Below are 19,802 nucleotides of genomic sequence, written 5' to 3' on the forward strand. Positions count from 1 at the left end.
CTCGTACGACCGCTGACTTTTTACAGAAAATGTGAACATCTGACTTTCTAACATGCCCTAAAGCCACACAATATACTAGCACTTTCCAGTGAAAAGAAGTAACTTGAGTTGGCTTGAAGAAGTATTGAAAATCTAAGGAAATTGGACAAAAACAAATTGGCAATAGCTTAGAGTGATACAGTTAATATTTTTGGTTACTTGAGTCTCCTGGGCTTTGCAGTTTAATTTGAGCAAATGTTTCATTTGGCACTTCTGGTTGTTCTGTAGTTCTCCAGGCGGAGAGACAAATATTTACATCTTGCTCATTTTGGTAGCAGAATTGCAAATCTTTCAATTATGATACATTGAGAAGTTGTGCATTTGTCTTGTTGATATTTTTATGTCAGCTGTCTTCCCTACACATTTATTTAAAAAAAAAAAAACCAAACCGAAACAAAAAAATCTGTTAACAGTTCCAAAATAAGAGCCATATCTTTGATTCCCAGAATATTGTCCTTCCTGTTCATTCCAAATTCATCAAGGAATTTGCTCTAACAGGCAACTGTTGAAATCTATGTACGATATTTATTGGTATAATGGAACTGGAATTTTAAATTTATTCGAACACTGCATAGATTAAAATTGTTGGCATTTGTGTAGTACCAGCTACTTGTGGGTCTATATTCCCATTAGCACCTCAAGACGCTCCTGCAGTATTAAATAAGAGTAATAATTGCCTATGAATAAGCGGAGTATAAAGCCGGAGATACAGATATGGCTTCTTAGTGACCTGTGTGCATTATGCCTCAAATCCCTTAATCAGATTTGTGCCGGTTGATTCTTGCATCCGCAGAAATTCAGCTGGAGGATCAGGGCCTAAAGTAGTAAAAAATCAATTAATACTACTTTCTAATTTGTGCGGTTGACAAAAACGCATATAAATAGGGGACATTTTTCTACTTAAGAGGGCCGCACTGAAAGATTTTTAATTGGATTTTCATTGTGATTGACAGCATTTGATTATGACAGTAACTTTATTTGGCTGGACTGTTATAGCCCTCTTGTTCGGGGGTTTCTTTTTTCCATCAAAGCTCTTTTTTATCCGCAGAATCCCCAGCGGAGCAGCAGTGCCTGTGAAAGAGCCTTTTAGCACCTTTGTTGCAGCCATCCCTGGTGATGATTGGACCCAGCTGGTAGTAGATAAGAAAATGTGCCTTTCACAAAGAGGTTGCATCTCCCGTCTCCCTCGTTTCAATAATTTTAAGAGCCCCAGAAACCTGTTGAGGATTAGAAGTAGCTTTAGATGTGAAATGAGTGTTAAGTATTAGTAATCGGGAGATTAGGGCCCCGGGGACAATGGGAGATAAACAACTGCAATTAAGGCAAATCTGCCAGAGTAAACAAAATTTAGCAGAAACAGATGCCCTAACCATTTTGGGGGATTGATTGGAGGGCACCGAGGAATCGATTTTTGTCTTGTTTACACTTCCAAACCCCTGTGATAAACTGGGAGGCTAAATATTTCATACAGCCTGATTTTAGTTAATTTTTTTCCAGCTCCTCACAGTAGGTCTGCTCTCTTCTAACAGTGACCAGGCCCGAGTTTATTCAGCATTCACAGGGAGCAGCTAATTGTCTATGAAGGGCCCCTGTGTTTAAATGGGCTTGACAGGAATTTAAATTTTGTTTCAATCAACCTCTGTGCTCACAGCCTGCTCCAGTTTCTAATTTTTAAATTAAACATGATTTTTTTTTTTTTTTTTTTTTTTTTAAGCTGCGGCCTCTCCTCCGAAGCCGGCTGCTCGCGCTCCCACCCAAGGCAGCTGCCGCAGCACGGGAATGCGCAGGTTTATTAAGGCCGTAATAGCGAAGCACGACAAGCCGCCGCCGTGGAAAAGTTCATTGTCCCATAAATGTGCATCTGCCTGTTCGGATTTAATGGGAGATGCTGGGGTAAACACTCAGCTGGTGTAAATCGGGACAGCTCTGCCGGCGTCTGCCAGCGCGGCTGGAGAGAGCCGGGGTTTCCACCGGGGAAAGGCTCCCAGTAGGGAACGGTGGCATTAAAATACAAGTCTGAGAATGGAAATGGTTTTCGTGGCCTCGGTCGTTTGTTCAGTGACCTTGTGAGAGATTCAAAGGGATCTATTTTTTTTCCGAGCCAACTAGTGGTGATATATTTTGCCGGCTTCTCTGTGTTTTCAGCAGGGCTCCGCACGTTTACTCGGACGTTGTTTTCATACCTGTGCTTTGTCTGCTCCTGAGACGGGGTGATTTGACAGTATGTTCATGTTTGATCATTTAATACTTGCTTTTTAGTCTCTTTACTAAACCTGGCAAACATGGGGGTGTTATTTTGCACTAGATGCAGGCGGTGTGTAGGCATGTAATGCAATATGATCGTACGGGGTACTTTTAAAAACAACTTGTTCATTTGCAGGAACTTCATCATGGAAATGCTAGCGAAGCACGGGCTGTTTCATTCTCCCTTTTTGCTTCCAGCCAGATCATTTTCTGGGGTTTTTTTGTTTTGTTCGTTGTTGTTATTAGAGTGTATATGTGTGCAGACGTGTCTATGCACACAGCATTTTTTACTCCAAAGTTTGGGTGAAAAACGTTTAGGAGATTGTTTCAGTTTACTCCAACTTCGTGATTTTTTTATTCCCCCCCCCCGTCAGTAGAAACCAGTTTCTCAAAACTTGGAGAAAACAACCATTTTTTCTACCCTTCTTTCCCAGTCCAGGGGAACAGTTAGTCCCCATTTGAAGGAAATACTATATCAGCTTTTAACGTCTGACTAGCTCTGTTTGGTGTCGACAAGACCATTCCTGTGCTCGCAGTGAGGCATGAGCTGCAGACACTTCTGCAGGTGCATCTGCATTAACGTTAGAGCTCAGGTCAGGTGTGCCTTTTTGGTGTGAATCTCCTGCTCTTTCAGAGCTACCACTCTTTCTTTCTCATCACAGAAAGGTCTTGAAGCTCGTGAATTGAATCGGTTTCAAATGAAACCAAACCAGAAGATGTGCTCCAGGCACACACCTAATGAGCTCCAGCTACTAATGGGCGCTGTGTCCGCAGACCAGACCGGAGCTGGTCAAAAGTAAAACCTCTTCCATCCTTGAAACATTGCACCAACCGTTTCACTCTGCGGATCTGCTTCTGTTGTCGACAGCTTGCTAATGTTGACATACTCTATCAGCCTTGGGCCACTCTCTCTGTTCCTCTTCTACAGCTCTTCTTAACCTCAACGGCACTTGCAAAAGCACGCTCCAATTATATTTCGGTTGCCTTAGTTTTTTTTAAGAGTCATCACAAAAAAAATACCTTTGCTGGGAGTTAGCTCGTTTTGTTAGCTAAGCACCAAGAGGCATGCCAAGCACAGTTATCGGTTTAACAGCAAATATCAAAAGCAAAACTGCTGTGGAAAGAATGATCTGCAGATGGGCAAATAGACTCCTCTGTGCCACAGCCAAAACCAAAACTCTGTAATAAATTTAAGACTAGTATATGCCACAGAAAAAGAACAGCAAAAATCAGACCCATCCACGTATGCACCCGTGCACACCCTGGGGTCCTGCAGTAGGAGGGGATTGAGTTGTTCGAAGTCAAGTCCACGCTATAGAAGTCAGAGGAGCTGCACTAGTTCCTGCTAATCTGACCTGAGAAAAAATTCCCTCTTGACCCTGAGCCTGGTGATGAGTTGCCAGCCTGGACACATCAGTCGAGTGCACAAGGGGTCTCTGAGGACTGTTTTTAGGGCCACCAGCACATCGTTTGGCTACGGCCAATGTCCAAAGCTTCAGAAGAAGGTTGAAAAAAGGATTTTAATGATAATGGAAGGATCTGTATTGCTGTTTAAAAATGGAAATTCCGGTGTGATGTGTGGACAGTTCCTCTTCAGGTTAAGTTTTTCAGGTTTAAGTTAAGCTGTTCTTCCTCTTGGCCCATCCATTACGCTTGGGAGCTGCCGATATTTAAAGACAAATTCTGTAAATTTCAGTGGAATTTTGGTGCCTCAACAAAACTACTAAACCAGCCGAAAATCACTTGCAATTAACGTTATCATATAAAAGGTAAAAGTACATTGGTGAAAAGTTAATCTACAAATATGGGGGGGGGGGAGAAGGAATCCCTCTCAAAAAAAAGGATAAACAAGAAATACAGCTCCAAGACTTCACCGCTTAGTAGTGTTATCCATTTATCTTTGATATCTTTTGCATCATCTTTTCACTATCTTAAATATCATCAGAGGGATAAAACCATTAGTGTGCTAATCTAGATAGCCATAGTTCTAACACTGACCTAGGCTAATCTGCCTTTGCAATTTCAAGAACTATGTTTGACTCCTCTGAAAGTAACCTTAAATTGTAGTCTTGTAAGAATTCCAGAGCTGTATCCTTCACTCCTTCTCCTAATGAGGTTATGACCAAATGCTCATTATAATTGCTTTAGACTCCTTTTAATTTTCAAGCTTATTAATCATAAGAAGAGTTATTTAAAATTGCATAAATTAATCTTAGATTAAAAGCCCATCAAAGCCTCGAAACAATTAAGAATAAGTAGGATTTCCCTGGGGCAGCAAGTTTTATTTTAATAGTGTAGTCAGGTGGATATCAGAACATTGAAGTATGGTAGTGATTAATGTATGCAAAATTTAAATGAGAGTTTTTAAATGGCAAATCTAAATCACATATTGACCTAACTGTAGGCTTTAACTGCATTGTCTGTCATATATTTAAACTGTTTAGTAATCAACATTTTAATTACAGTGTATGTTAGGGAGGCCATGCAACAAACAAAACTCACCACTTCCCGACACTCTGCGTGGAACTGTTTAGCAGGCTGGGGCTGTGCTGGGAGCTGCGCAGAATAAGGAATGAGGAAGGAGAGCAGAAACTTCAAGGATACTAATGATACTTGATTTTGCTTATGGATGTGTTCTTGTCCCTGCTTCATCTCCGCCCAGAAAACGCCACCGATCGATGCAGCTTTCTGGCCCTCTTTGCTACCCCCACCGTTCTCTAGACAAATTGGTCCTTCCTGCTCTCTGAGCTGGCAGAAGCTACAGGTGATGTCCTCATGGAGGTGGGAAATTCTGTGAAAACATTACCTTCTGGGTGCTTTTGTCTTCTGACTCTTGGAGTCCCTGTGCCCTCAGCCTGCCTGTGCCACCGGCAGCTTCGCCGGCTCCTGCAGATCTATTGAAGCACTGTGTCTTTGGCCCCTGCTACGGGAGATTTCACTCCAGCAGCCAGCCAAGAGCAGGCTCTCAGGGATGCTGAATTCCTCACCAAGCACAGCGAGAGGCAGTCCTTGCCCTGAATAGTCGCTATTCTGAGGATAGGAACTGGGAGAGAGAACTGGGCCAGTAAACACTTGGTCCCAGATCAAACACAGCCATGCAGGTACATAGGAAAAGCTGATACTTTATGGCTAAACTTGCTGGGATTTGGCATATGCAGTCCCATCACTGCACGTGCTGCATGGAAGAGGCAAGAAGGCTTCATTTCTGGAGGAGAGTGTCTCTCAAAGCAAGGGTTGACCTTGCTGCAGCTTTGGGATGCTGGGGACATGCTTTCTAGACACACATGCTAGGTCTCCCAGTCACTGCTGTTTCAAGCGCTTCAGGCACTCACCCTTTTCTTTAAAGGGTTACCTCCCGTGGTCAAAACACATCCTGAAATTGCAAAAGTGAGACAAGAGATGCAACAGCCAGATCACACTTCAATAGTGTCTTGCAAGCTCTTTTCACCTGTGTGCGTATTCTGTGTCTCCATGGGTCAATGCGTGTGTCTGAAGCCTTCAGATTTTTTTACCCCACTCAAGCCTTAGAAGCGAGCGATGGAGGGAAGCCTGCTGCATGGCGCAGCCCCTGAGGAGGACTCTGACACCTTCTGTGCCTGTGAATTAACAATGTTTTGGGAGTCGGCAATAGAGTATTGGCCTGAGGATTCCTCGCTGCTATTCCTGGCTGTGGGAGCAGAAATCGGCCTTGTGGATAGCTAGCACAGATAATTAGAACAGCATTTAGTTTGGCTTGTCCTTGGAGGCAGGAGCTCTAGATGTAAAATCCTTCACTACTGGAGGCAGTGGTAGAGTGTTGAAATCTTATACGTGCTGGGGTCACTAGAGGGGGACACAGGGTCAGTCCGGGGTACTTTGGGTTACTCAGCACTTTGTGTTTCCAGGCGTCCTGGGAAGATAGTACAGCTCCAGAGCTGAGATTTGTATTTGTCCTTTTGGAGGTCTGACTTGTGTTCCCATTAAACATGTCAATGGGCAAGAATTTCCCCTCGAGTATGTGCCCTCAGTTAATTACAAGAGCTGTAAATAGCATAGACACATCGGTAGCAGTGGGAGAACTAGCTGGGATGATAACTGTGGTGCGCTGTTTTACAGCCAAGTTCTTGTTTTCCAGAATTGCAGGGCTTGCGCTCCTTCAGCCATCTAGGGATGAGTTGCCAGCCAGGCTTTTCTGATTTAACGTTTGCACTGTGGCCATCTGATCAAGCTTGCCTTTGAACAAAGAGAGCACCTGCAGTGGAGGAAGGCGTGCGACATGCCAGCTGATTCAGGAGCGTAAGAAGCGTCGTGATTTGGGCCCGTTTTACGCTGAGTTACTGCAGACACAGGCTGGAGTTCTGCCAAATGGCTCTCGGACGGGGTGGGGTGGGGTGGAAATGGGTGCAGATGCAAACAGACAGGTCCCAGGTGTCCTGTGGGCAGCGGTGGGGCTGTGCAGAGCTGGGGCAGAGGATGCTCTTCCTAGGTCTCAACTCCTACTGCCAGGGAAGCCTTACCAGTGTTGTCAGGGATTAGGGAACGGCAGGGAGGGGGATTAGGGAATGGCAGGGAAGGGGAGCAGGTTTCCAGTTTTCATTTCATTCTTAAAAGGTGCCCCAGTGCTCGGAGGTGCCATGTTTTGTGCAGGAAAAGCTCTGTGTTGATGCATCGAATGCACCTCGGAGACATTCAATGCTGCAGAGCAGTGATGTGCCGTTTCTAATATTGCCTAATAAACTGCTGCATTGTCTTCTCCCTCCCCCCTTTAAAAAATGGCATCAAAATTGCATGTTAAGCGGAGAGTGAGCTTCCCTTAAAGCAGCCTGTAGCCATCAGTAATATTTATTTTCTCTATTTGTTTTAAGCCTGTGAAGACTGTGGTTTCCTCCATACTGTCCTGATGGAGCCCTGACCAGCAAGCGTGCAATGCCCCTAGCCCTAATGTGCCATTAATGATAGGTTAATGTACAGTATAATGTTTTTTGGACTATGGGTTCATTACACTTCTGAGTGCAAGGTCCTTCTGCAGAGCGCCCAAGGTCCCATTGCATTATATCATGCAATAAAAATACCCTTTTCATATCACACGCTAATAAACTGTATTTGAAATGCTGTCTAAGGGCACTGCCATTGTCTTGATAGTTTGTGTCTGCAACAGTTGGGATCTTTTTATTACGTTTTTTGTTATGCTGAATTCAAATTTTTAAATTAAATGCATAACTTGTCTGTGCTTCTTTGTAATAAATGGAGCACAGTCGTTTAACTGCACAGTCTGGGAGGATTCCTGTAAAAGAGAACATTAAAAGGATGGCACTGTTGCAACCAACAGCAGTGCTGCTTGTTTCCTAACGTACCTTGCGTAAGCATGAGGTCTTTTATTGGCGTTTCTAATTTGCTAGGTGGTGTGGTTACGTTTGGGTGTCGTGTAGTCATTAAGGTAAGACCTTGGTCCCCTCTAATGTTGTCCCTCCTTCCTCCTCTGTATTCATAAGGTTTAAGTTAACGTCTGTCTTTGCAGCTTGCGCCTGGCTGCAGGGAAGACGGGCTTTCAGGATGTCGACGGGCAGCCCCCGAGTGTTTGCGGCAGCGGCCGTAGCCGGTGCTGGCTCTGCCGGTTCTCCTGCCCGCGGCGTTGGAGCGGCGGTGGTGCTCCCTCGCACTGTGTGAGCAGTACGGCACATGGCGCCTTGATGGCGCAGCCGGCGCTGGCCTTGGCCGCGCAGGATTGAAAGTCAGGGCTCGGCTCCTCTTGCCGTGGAGGAGAAAAGAGGGAGGGAGGGCAGCACCCCAGGAACTCGGTGCTGCTTCTGCTGCCACCGTAGCAGTAGGAGTGCCGAGGTGGTGCCACGGGGGCACCTGGCTGCAATCCTGGCAGAAAGCAGAGCCCCTCCAGCCGGGCTGCGGCATGGGCAGGAAAGCCATGGCACTGCTCATCTCCCTGTGCAATCTGCTGCTCAGGCCCCAGCCAACCCTTAGATCAAGGGTGTGCAGGATGGTGTTCCCAGGTTCCTCCCCTTAACCTTCATGTCCTCCTGCAGTGGTGCAGCTCCGTGCTGGCTCAGGTGCCCCTGGGCACTTCCTACCAGGGCAATGCAGCGAGCAAGCACTGACCCTGGCGTGTCCTCCAGGAGAGCTCAGAGTAGGTCGTGCTGCCCTCCCCAATTAACCTCTCACTGCCCCAGTGAAAAAAATACAAGGAGATGATGTCGTGAGTTAGATCTGCATGCTCTGTCAAAAAAAGAGCAATATCATTGAGCACCATTTGGGATTAAGGTTTCTGTCCGTGTCCTCCCCGTCCCCCTTATGTTCTCTGCCCCAGGAAACACCACCCTGTCATTTTTGCTGATTTACAAGGAAATTGGTGACAGACTGGTATTTCACATTGGGCATATGTACTTTGTTGCCATCCTGGCTAAAGTAAGTAGCTGCCTATTTCATGGACCCTTTGAACCAGTCTCACAATAAACACTCACTTGGTTTGTGCCTGGAAAGTCCTCTGAAATCACAGAAACATTGCTTAAGGGATGTTATTTATTGTCTGCCTGTCCTTTGGCAGTGTTTAGAAGCCTCAGCGTTGGTCTAAACCTCCTTGGTGCTATCCAAACACAAGCGTTTTATAGTCAGTGGCAGAGGAACCTATTTATGGGAGAGACTCTTGTGAAGCTTTGGTCTTCCCTGAACTTGTGTATGAGAGGCAGTGTAAACTGTTACGTATGCATTAGACTAAATAGCTGAAAGGATTCAGGTAGCCCAGATTTGGGGCTGTGGGTGATGCACAGGCCTTGTATTAGGGCTGTGTCCCAGGGGGACTTTCCTCTCCCCTGGAGAGTTCACCCTCGCTCCTACCAGCAATGCTGGCGAGCAGATCCGGAGCAGAGCTGCATGGAGGCACCTGGTGCTGGGAAAGGCCCGTGTGTCTGCAGTCCTGCCGAGGATGCGATGTAAAGTCTGTTGGCAATAAGCTCTTGGGTGGGTTAATATCAGAAACGAAGATTCCTTAAGGTGGAGGAGAAGGCCATGAAAGCAAATTGCTGAATTTTAAGGGTAGGTAAAATTACGGAACTTTTACCCTTGAATAATGGCGATTTAATTGACTGGGCTAAATGATTGATGGTTTGTGAGCAAAGAGTTCGAATTACCAGGGCTGTGTGTTCAGGGGGGCACTGCCCTTTTAATTTCATGTCAGATATTTAAATCATTTACATCACCCTCTGCGAGGCGCTCCCCTTTGAAAGAGTTAACCTGTCTGGTGGGACATTGCAACTTGAGAAATGTACCCTTTATCAAGAGAACGAGATGAGACAAGTTCATTTAAAAAGCCTGGTTTGTCATTGTTTATCTAATTTTCGGAGTTGACACACAAAATTAGGCTGGCTGACACTCACTCTGGGGCTATCCCTGGCCCCGTCCTGCCTGACCTTTTCGGCTCCAAGCTGCTGCGTGCTCGCCGGTGGCCGCTTCCCCTCGGCTGCAGAAATCGCTGTGCAGCCGTGCATCCTACCGAGCCAAACCCCTGGCCAGTATGGGGAAGCAGTTTTGGTGGTGACTTTTCAACCTGTTTTCTGCTGCTTGGGTCTGCTGGATGTACTGATTGCCAGGTGTTTTGAAGGCTGAGGATTTAAGAATCGGCAAGGAGGTGGTTACTGCTTTGTCATGAACGTGCGTAGAAGTCTGAGCAAATATGAAATGCGTGGGGATGGGATCAGCTCAGTCATGGCAATGTCCCGCGATACCTTCGGGCTCCTCTCATGAGCATCTCTTTCCTTGGTGTCGTGCTTCCCTCCGTGGTTACGCCTGTCAGCGTTGCAGTGAGTTCTTGCACGTTACTGAGACCCAAATGTTGGCTGAACCATCACTGGTAGGGCATGAACAGTCTTCATTACAGCGATTTTACCACGGAAGGTTTAATATCAATCTCTTATTTGCCAATTCACAGTGGACGTAAGTGCCAGTGTAAGAGAGCTGTGCTCTCTGCTGACGTTAGCGTGCTGTTGGAGCGGGAGAGCCGGGTACAGCTCGGCACCCCGACTCTGCTGCTGCTCAGGGGGATGTGAGTGCAGGACTGGTCTGTGCTGGAAGCCAGCAAAAAAGGTGTGCGCACCACACCAAGCAGAGAGTGTAATCTCACCAGGGCAGTGAGAAACCGGCCGCTGCAACAGAAAACGCATTTCAAGCTTCCACACGTTTAGCTTTTTTCAGTGTTACCTTGCAAAGCGAAATAAATCTATGCGGGAATATTTAAGTACAGCAGGTTGCTTGTGTTGGTTTTAGAACGTATCGCTCACTGTTGAAGTCAGGGCTGGGACTTTTATTTGTGGCTGAGACACTCAGTGACCAGAATTTATTAATAGTGTCCAAGCTGTTGGGACTTTCATTTTTTTTCTTTGTTGAGGTGACAGTTTATCTCAGCCCCATCCTGCAGCCTGGGCATGCACTAGACCTGGAGTGGTGCAGCTGCATTTCTCCTTTAGCAGTTTTGATTTTTACCTGGTTTTTTTTCCCTTGTTCCTTCCTTCCCTCCCTGTCTAATCACCCTGCCCTTTCTCTCCACTCTCCCCTCCAAAGATAACTCCAGTTTAAGGCACTGGTTTCTGAGGTGTGCATGTTTTGGACTGCGAGAGTTAATGGTTGCCGTACTCTGGATGCCTGAAAAGGGGGGAATGGGGGACTGGATGCTGAATAGTGGCAAAATGCAGAGAACCCATCAGGGTGACTTTATGAAGAAGTTGCTAAGAGCAGAGGAGACTGCTGGTGCTGGAGACTTCGGAGGAAATCTTAAATGTTTTCCCTGAGACATTTCTGGATGCTAAGCCAACCGCAAGTCCCTCTTACATAGTTTGTACTGCATTTTCACGTCAAACGTTGCTGTAAGCAGACCAAGGGCAAGTTTGATGGACTCGTGCATTGTCCATAATTCTGTATTGCTCTTTGATGTATTTTTTTATTGCAGTTGCAGGCGTGACTGCAGCAGGCAAGATGCTGCTGAGCGAGGTGTGGTCTAGCGAGGTCAGGTATTAGAAGCAGCAGAGTGGTTTTGGCGTAGACTTCAGCGCAGGTCGTCCATGGACATTGTGCATCCTTGGGCCACTTGTGACCTCCTTGCTCTCGGTGCCTGACCTGAAAATGCCATGGGCTGTCCACCAAGATTTGCAAAGACAAGTCCCACTGAGACTGTAGTCTTAGCTTTGGTGGAAATCTCTGTTCTCCCATTCCCTATTTAAAAACAAACAAACAAAAACCCCAAAAATAAACAAAACAAACCCAACCACCAGGTTCTGAAAAACAGCTTCTAGTAAAAACATCCCTTCAGCCTGAGAAAAATCCTCACTAGAGCAGTATGGTCTAAAAACACGGGAAATCTAAAGAGTAGTTTTGAGTTAAACTTATTCCTAGGGAGAAAAGTGAGTGTGTAAAACCCCAGACTTCAGTGGAATAACCTCACAAAACAAAGCAAATAGGGTGAACACCATGGCTAGCTGACATTTTCAACCTTGCATAGCCTGCAGTTTCCCTTTGCATGTTGTGAGTAGCTTAAATGCAAGGATATACTGGGTGTGAGATGTCTTCCTCTGCGGGGAGTCTCTCCGTCGTAAAGGAGATTCATGGGAGAAGCGGACTGGCTTTAATAGCTGTTTTTTAATTGCCCCAATGCATCTGCTCTTCCTTGTCTGTGGGCTCTTGATTGTTTTTCCCTAGTTCTCACTAGTGCCCTTGACTGTTGTTTTGTTTAAGAGGCGAAACAGCTACTCCTAGGCTATCTTGCTTATAATAAGCACTTACCTTACTCTTCCACTTTTTGCACCCAAAAATACCAAAGTGACGGGCAAAACACACTTGCACTGATTCTCACAGCACTCTCGTGAGAGAGCAGAATCGTTTATTCCCTTTTTAACCATGAGGCTGAGGGAGATTAAGCAGCTTTGTGAAGGTCACGCTGGAAAGTATGTGGCAGCTTGGGAATGAATGCCAGGAATCCTGTCTCTGGGTTCCCGATCGTGCCCTCTCCTGGAGTGTTTTCGTAGGTAGGAACCAAGTAAAACCAGGAATATTTCGGGTTGAATTTGTTTAGTAAAACGGTGAAACCCGAACATACGTGGGATGTCTGGAGTAGGAGATTAAAAAAAAAAAAAGAGGGTGCTGTCTTTCTTTAGTGTTGTTCCTGATGTTAGACACTCAAGACCAAAGCTAAAGAATTTTAGTAGCCAGGTGTTGGAAGGAAAAAGACATTGTCCGTATGCTCAGTGCCGCAAGCATCTGTGTACTTAAATGCATCATTTTAAGATCATCCATCTTCTCTTGGTAGCATTGAACTGTCTGCTGCCATCCTCAAAGCTCTCGAATGGACTCTGGTACCTCTGGATATGTTATTCTTCCTTGGTGGACCATTTTCCAAGCAACGACTGAGTGTGAGCACACACGCATCTGCCTGGATGGGAAATTCAGAGCTCTCTGACAAATTTAAAGTTGCTGTCTACAGCTGAGAATGGCTGACAGGAAGCAATTTGCTTCAAAAAATTGCATATTGGGGGAAAACATCTATTTCTGTAGCAGTTACAAAGAGCAAACTCAGAAAGGTCGATTACAATGGCAGGTAGCAGCTGCCCACAATTTCAAAGGCCCGGCGATAAAATTAAGGGCTTGCACCTCGAGCCTGGTGGGAAGCACTGACAAATCTGAGACGGGGAAAGCAAGTTCTTTGAACTGACTTTGCCTTGGAAACCTGTAATCACATGAGAGTCGCGCTGCGGCCTCCAGTTTGCAGGAGTCGGGTGATCTTGTATCTGCAGACGGCGGCATCTCGGTGGTTGTTTTCTGTGAGATGTGCTTATCCACGCGTATGTGGGTTTTCACACAAAAGGAGTTTTACATAGAGAAACTCATGAGCTTTCTTCAGATTGCAACCGTGCCGTTTCTGTTGTACCTTCGCCCTAGTCACTATGGATTCTTAGATTCTTAGTCTCTTAGATTCTGTAGACTTTTGGTGTGGGTGGTTTTTTCCCCTATTTCAAATCTGAGTTATAGACTGAGCAGGCTGAAGCTTTCCTCGAGGGAAAAAGGAGGGCAGCCATCGGCTGTATCACTTCAACTCTCACTAGTTTAATTGTGGGAATTAGTCCTTTGAGATGAATGGAAATGAGAACTGGCTCCCAGCAACTATTGATGAGTTCACCTTTACATGTTTATTAGCTTTGTCTTGCCTCTTACTATGGTGTTCCTCCACCTACACAGAGGAGGAGCCACATTTGCAGTTTTCCCCACCAGGAGAGTACAGCAGAGATTGCAATGGGAGAAGAAATAAAGACCAAGTAACGTGTTAACTCTGCGGACTACAGGGACCTGTGGCTGCCCGTTTGGGGACCCTCCTGGCGTGGAGATTGCTATGTGTTGGTTTTCTTCTCTGAGCTTAAAACAAGGTGGCAGAGCTCATTGGCACCTCCACTAATCCACAGAGCAGAGCGGCAGCATCTTTCCTGCCGCTGGAGCAGGACCCTGTTCAAGCTGAGGCGTTGGGTGTCAGGAGGTTGCTGAGATGGAGGAAAGATTTGAGCTGGGCTCTGCTCCGTGTGTGCAGGCTCGGATTGCGATGACTCTTGCGTTGCCCCTTCCTTGCGTTGCCCCTTCCTTGCGTTGCCCCTTCCTTGCGTTGCCCCTTCCTTGCGTTGCCCCTTCCTTGCGTTGCCTTTCCCAAAAACCCGTGGGGGTGCAGCCAGCATCCCACAGATGCACACAGGGAGAGGGAAAGCTGCTGTTCTGCCAAGTCCTGAGGTTGTGGTAGGCGGGGGCCCGTGCTACAAAGAAACTCAGGCCCAGGGCTGTTAGGCAGCTTTCAGGGCACCTAAAGCCAGTGTGGCGAAATAAAACACGTGAGACATTTGTAGCTCTTCAGGGCATAGTCTGTGTCCTGTTCTCCTCGCGGCGGACCTCTTGCTCAACTAAGTCACTCCACCAGAGTATTCCTTCTGTCTTTCCTCTACGAGGTTAACTGGGAAAGCAACTGAGCTGGTCCCAGGAAGATCTGAAGAAGGGCTCTCCACATCTCAGACTTCTCCCTAAAAAGTTCTAGCTGAGATTTCCAGCCAACCCAAAGAGTTGAAGCAACAGCATCTCACGCTTCCTCCATAATTCTTGTAGATAATGGCGTATTTTATTCCTGTGGCTCCTGCGTTTGCTGGCCCTGGCCCACAGAGTGTTTTATTGCTTGGAGCTGATGCCACGAGGATTTATTGTGCTCTATTTAGCCCGGTGCTGCTTCATTGCTTCGCTCGGTGCCATCCTAACCCAGCCGAGCACCAGGCTTTCCGGGCCCCGCATCAGACCCGCTCTCGCTCTCCGTGTGCCGATTGCCGTCGTTCACTGCTGCGGCTGGCGTCGGGCTGTGCGCGCTGGTAATTCCCACATGTACGTCACCCTCCCCAAAGGCTCCCCGGCAGATCTACTCTGATTCCTTTCAGGCGTTGTTTGCAAGAGCTATGAAGTTTAGTGTTGCAAAAACTGAGCTGCTTTTGAGTGATTTGGAGTAGAGGTTTTCATCATCTGTGATGGTTTCTCCTGGCAATTGCTTTCTTTCAGTCATTTATGTAATTGCGGTACTCGGTTTCCTGTGGATTTTTATACTTCATTTGAGATTCATCTGAAGATGGCATGTTCCCATCTCTAGGAATGTGGCCAGATTGAGACATGAGCTGCCTAAGCTGGCTGCTGAAATTGCAGGCCATATTTTTGTTTCATCCTGAGATGCTGTTCTGATTTTCCGAGGTGTCTAAGACACAGTCTTCCAGTGCCTGCAGTAGCCGTATAATTCACGGCCAAGAATATTTTATAGTTATCCCTCTTTCCATCATACTTAATTCCCACAGTAGCTTCTCATGAAGACCTGTTTCAGTTATACTTGGGTGATATTTTCATTTCTGTATTCTGAATGACATGTACTAGCATGTATGTGCATGAACAAATCCCTCTCCTTATGGACGCTGTGAGTGCTGCAGAGCCCGGCGCCTGGTCCTGCTGCCTCTGCAGGCACAGAGCTCAGCGACCAAGGAACAGAAGGAATTTAACACTTGCAGGGATATTGGGTTTTTTCCTAGGTAATTTGTAGAACCGTCCATTTAAGGGATGCCTGTACACAGGGTAAGGCATAAGGTTTCCACTGATAAAAGTCGAGGACACAACTGTAAGGGAACGTGGCATTCATACAGCTGCGTGTTTTCGTGTGCCCAGTGGCACGGATCAGTCTCTGCCCCGCAAACCAAGCAGTTCAGGTTGTGAACACAGACTGCCCCTACGCTTGCCTTTAGACAAAGGAGAGCGTTATGTTAGTACACATGAAAGAGGTGCACAAGGGGGCTATTAAAGAGAGAAACTTTGAGAGAGCACAGACCTTTACAAGCAGACTAGTAGATTAGTGTTTTGGTCAGGATATCTTTTTGCCAAAACATCATTTAGAAGTGGAACAGCCTGGCAGGCCACCCTAGAAAGGAGCTGGTTCAAAACACAGTGAGCTAATCAAACGTAAAAAGAAAATCAGTATTTTCAAGGAGTGCTAGGCTAAGGCCTCAGTAAAGAGTGTGGGTTCCCCCAGCCCTCCCTTCTCCATATGAACAGTGTATGTGGATAATATGGATCCAAGAGGAAGTTCACTGGTTTGAATCACTGGTTTATTGCATTTTTATGATTGTAACCACAGGATGTTCCAATGTATTTTTTCAAAAAAAAAAATTTAAAAAACCAAACCTTTTGGGGTTTTCACCGGAAGGGTTGTGTTTGTCTTGGCTAACTCTGCCTATCCCGCTTTCCAGGGCCACCCATTCATCGTGCAGTACAACGATGGGAATGCAGAAGTCGTGTCCATGTGGGTGTGCAGGATGCTTGAGGAACGGCGATCGACCCAAGGACCACAGTGAGCTGGACTGGCTCACAGCAGTGCACGAGACAACAGCTCATCCTGGACTAGCAGCACCAGCCCCGCGCTTCGGACTCTCAGTCTCTCTGGATCATATTTTACTAAAAATGTTTTCTAGAAGCATCAACAGAATCTTTCAGGATATTTGTTGCTGCCTTTCCCTCACCACCACATTAAGGAATTTTCTTCCCACATTTCTTTTGTTGCTGAGCAATTTAATGTCCTCAGATTATCTTCAGTTAAACTGTACACAGCCTTAAAGCAAGTATTTTATATCTATATTTTTTGTTATTGAATGTATTGTATATTTCCTGGCTCCAGAGTATTTTTTAACTGTTAGTCTTTTGCTATTGTACGAATGACAGGCTGAGTGTTCGGAGGATTTCGTAAGGAGTTGTTGGCTGTCTTTGAGTGCAGACATCCACAAAGTACTGGTTTTAAATGCAAAACAAAAGCAAACAAACAAACAAACAAATGTATCTGGACTTGCCCATCCTGCGAGGAGGCTTCCAGAGTAAAAGCATGGCAGGTAGTGCGATGCTGATCTATCGGATGACCGGCAGCGCCTCTCTCTCTGCTCCCGGGCGCCTGCTGCCGTGGCTCGGGTTTGCTGGGAGGGCCAAGCAGGAGAGAGAACCCAACACGCTGGTGTGTGCAAAGAGCATCCGTGCTCAGGCACTGCAGGCTGATCCGTAAATGCGGAAAGGTTTTGCTGAGGTGGGAAGAGGTGAGGTGAAAAGAGGACAGCGCTCTCCTAACCAGGGAGCAGGGGTGCCGCGGGGTGAGCAGCAGCCAGAGCTGGCAGCCCCAGAGCCGTGCCCAGCCGAGATGGGCTCTTGGCCTCTGGCTGCAAAGGGAGAGCAGCCCCGGGCACGGGGAGTTTGCAGACAGCAGCGGCACAGAGGGTGTGAGGTTCTGCCCGTGCCGCACGAGGAAGCCGAGGGCCAGGGCACAGGCTTGCGCAGCATCCCACGAGCTTGGGGGGGGGAGAGAGCCTGCGCGGGGGGGCCCCAGCCGTGCTGTGCCGCTTGCCCTCGTGGCCAGAGAACAGGCTGCAGCGTTTTACTGACTGTCACAGCAGTTTGTGGCTTGCTTGGAAGCGTCTTGCCTTTCTCCGCTCTACCTTGATCGCTGATTTTCTTACGTCGGAGTTGCTGCACCACGGGTGCAGCTGGGTCAAGCAAAGGCTCCCAGGTTTGCTGTTACCGTGAAGGAAAGAACAACAATTGCAATGTCTCTGCTGTGCGTTTCTTACTCCTGCAATTTCTGTGTACGTTTCCACAACAGACTAACACAGATTTAATCAGTCCTTGTGTTAAGACGCTTATTAAAAAGAAGACACAGAAGAGAGGAGGACCGCGAAAGGCAGGGTTGGTGTGTGTGACTTGGGTGGGGGAGGAGGCTGGGGCTTTTGTTTGCTTGTCTTTGCATTAGAAATAAACTTTTGCTAAAAAAAAAGCTCAGGTGGTTTATTATATACCGGCAGCTTAAAAAAAAAAAAACAGTTCGGTGAAAAATTCCTCCTGAACTACTGCAAATCCTAAATGTTACTCTGGAAGCAGCCTGGAAAAGACTTTGTTTCCTTCCTTGGAGGGATCATTTGTCTTCTTTTGAAGTATAGAGGTTGCAGGCATGAACTTATAGACTAAAGTTTGTCTTAATTGCTCTGATGTCACAACCTCCCTGGCAGATAACAGTACAATGAATGAGTCAACGGCCCCCATACCTCCAGGTCCTTTTTCTAAAGTGAGACAAATTTCTTCCCTGTGAGCCAACCAGACTATAGGCAGCTCTTCCATTTATTTATCTCTAACAGTTTGCATTAGCTTTTTCTGGATAAAAAGTCTCTCCCTCGGATTTAGTTAAAAAGTCAGTAAAACCAAGGCTTTTCCTCTCGCTTTCCCTGGCAGGGAGGTCGGGAGGGGAAGACGTCACCCTGAAAATCTGTGCGGGATGCCAGCTGATGGAAACGTGAAAAATCTCCTGGCTAACGGGCTGACAGTGCTATAATTCACTGGCATACGTATTAACCTTGCCGTCTTCATCAGTATACTTAATCAATCCAGCAATCATGGAGGAGGTTTGGGGCCTCTGTCATCTTTCCTTCCCCAAGTCCTTGAATTCGGTGCAGCCGGGGGACGGGAGGAGGATGAGCGGCCGGGGGTCTGCTCGGCGGCACCGCTTCTGCTCCACTCCGCTCCCGGCGCCGGGTCAGTGCCGTTTTGGGGGGGATTAGGGCTGGATGAGAGAGCGGAGCGGGCAGGCTGGGGAAAACCCGGCTCCTCTTCAGCACGGCCAGCCTTGCTGCCACCCCGAGGGTTGAGCGGCAGCGAGGTGGGGTCTCCCCGAACTGCCACCTCCTGCCTTGGAGATGGTGGCTCTGGATAGCGGATCCCCATGGGAGGGCTGGAGCCCACAGCCCAGTCTGTGTTGTTGCATGGGGGCTGCTGGGTGTGTCCCCCCCCCCCAGCACAGCACCTCGCTCTCCCCTTCCAACCCCCATCCTGGCCCTGCTTTGCACACACGTGTGCAAGCCCCTGGTGCCCCCAGAGCCCAATTCAAGCAATTCAGCCCAATTCTCACCACTACCCATCAGCACCAAGGGGCAAAAGTAAGAGGAAGGGGGGAAGGCAATAAAATTGGGCCGGGATCCGGGCAAATTTAGCTCCGCTGGCTGCCCCCACCCACGGCAAGCAGCTCCCCAGCAGGTCTGCCCCCAGCCCGGGCTCCTCTCCCCGCAGCAAGTGCATGCTGACGCCGTGTCTGTGCCGTGTGGGGCAGCGGGAGCCCGGGTGAGCCTGGTGTGGGGCACCCCAATGCGGTGCAGGGTCACCCCCCCCAAAACCCGGCTGAAGGGATCCCCTGGGGTGCAGCCCTGTGAGCAGCACAACGAAGCGGGGGCTGCTGTGCTGTATTTGGGCTAAGGAAAAGCTGCCTCGGCGCCGGGGCTGCGTGCACGCAGAGGTGACTTTGAGATCGCCAAGACACGTGGAACGTGCCCTGGGCTCTGCTGCCAGCCTTGCGTGTAACGTCATCCCGGCCCCAAAACCCGCTCCGGCGATGGGAAATGAAGAGGCAGGGAGATTTTTCCCAGCTGCCAGGCAGGGCTGGAAGCACTGGGTGCTGCGAAGGGGCTCAGCGGTGCTGCTCTCCACACAGGCAGGAGCTGCAGCAGAGCCGGGGCTGCCTGGGGATGCTGTCCCTCTCTCCTCCTTCCTGCTGCAACTTTTTGGAGGCTGAATCAGGGCATTTCTTGGCGGAAAAGCTTGCAGAAAATGCAGCAATATTATACCCTACAGCTGAGTCCTGCTCAGAAGGCAGCATGGGGGGGGGTCATAACAAACTCATTAATTCAGCAGTGGATGCTATAGATGTACTGAGTGACCCCCTCCATCCCCCCCAGTCCCACTCCTCATCCCACCAGCTCATTTAGGGACTCCACCAGCAGCCCCACACCAGTCTCACCCCTCTGTCTCCTCTCCCTGTAACCTCAGTCATGGTGGTACCGATAGACCCCCATCTCCTATGGGAATGTGTATGTGGGAGCTCCCAGGCTCTGGGAAAAACTGGGTATGTCCCATCTGTGCCAAAACTTCCAATATTTTCAGTTTTTCTCTGCCTGTGTTCCTTGCCAGGCGAA

At 47.8% G+C, this 19,802-nt stretch overlaps 1 protein-coding gene across 2 annotated transcripts in view; it reads left to right on the forward strand.

Moving 5' to 3' along the window:
• Positions 1-17,547, forward strand: part of MAP2K5 (mitogen-activated protein kinase kinase 5) — a 141,044-nt gene extending 123,497 nt beyond the window's left edge. For both annotated transcript variants that reach the window (XM_050903007.1, XM_050903008.1), the window contains one exon: positions 16,059-17,547. In XM_050903007.1, coding sequence (XP_050758964.1) covers positions 16,059-16,163 — 105 coding nt within the window. In that variant the 3' untranslated portion in view covers positions 16,164-17,547. The remainder of the gene's footprint in view (positions 1-16,058) is intronic.
• Positions 17,548-19,802: the final 2,255 nt, after the last annotated feature.

This window comes from Gymnogyps californianus, chromosome 11, assembly GCF_018139145.2.
Source record: "Gymnogyps californianus isolate 813 chromosome 11, ASM1813914v2, whole genome shotgun sequence".
Classification (NCBI taxonomy): domain Eukaryota; kingdom Metazoa; phylum Chordata; class Aves; order Accipitriformes; family Cathartidae; genus Gymnogyps; species Gymnogyps californianus.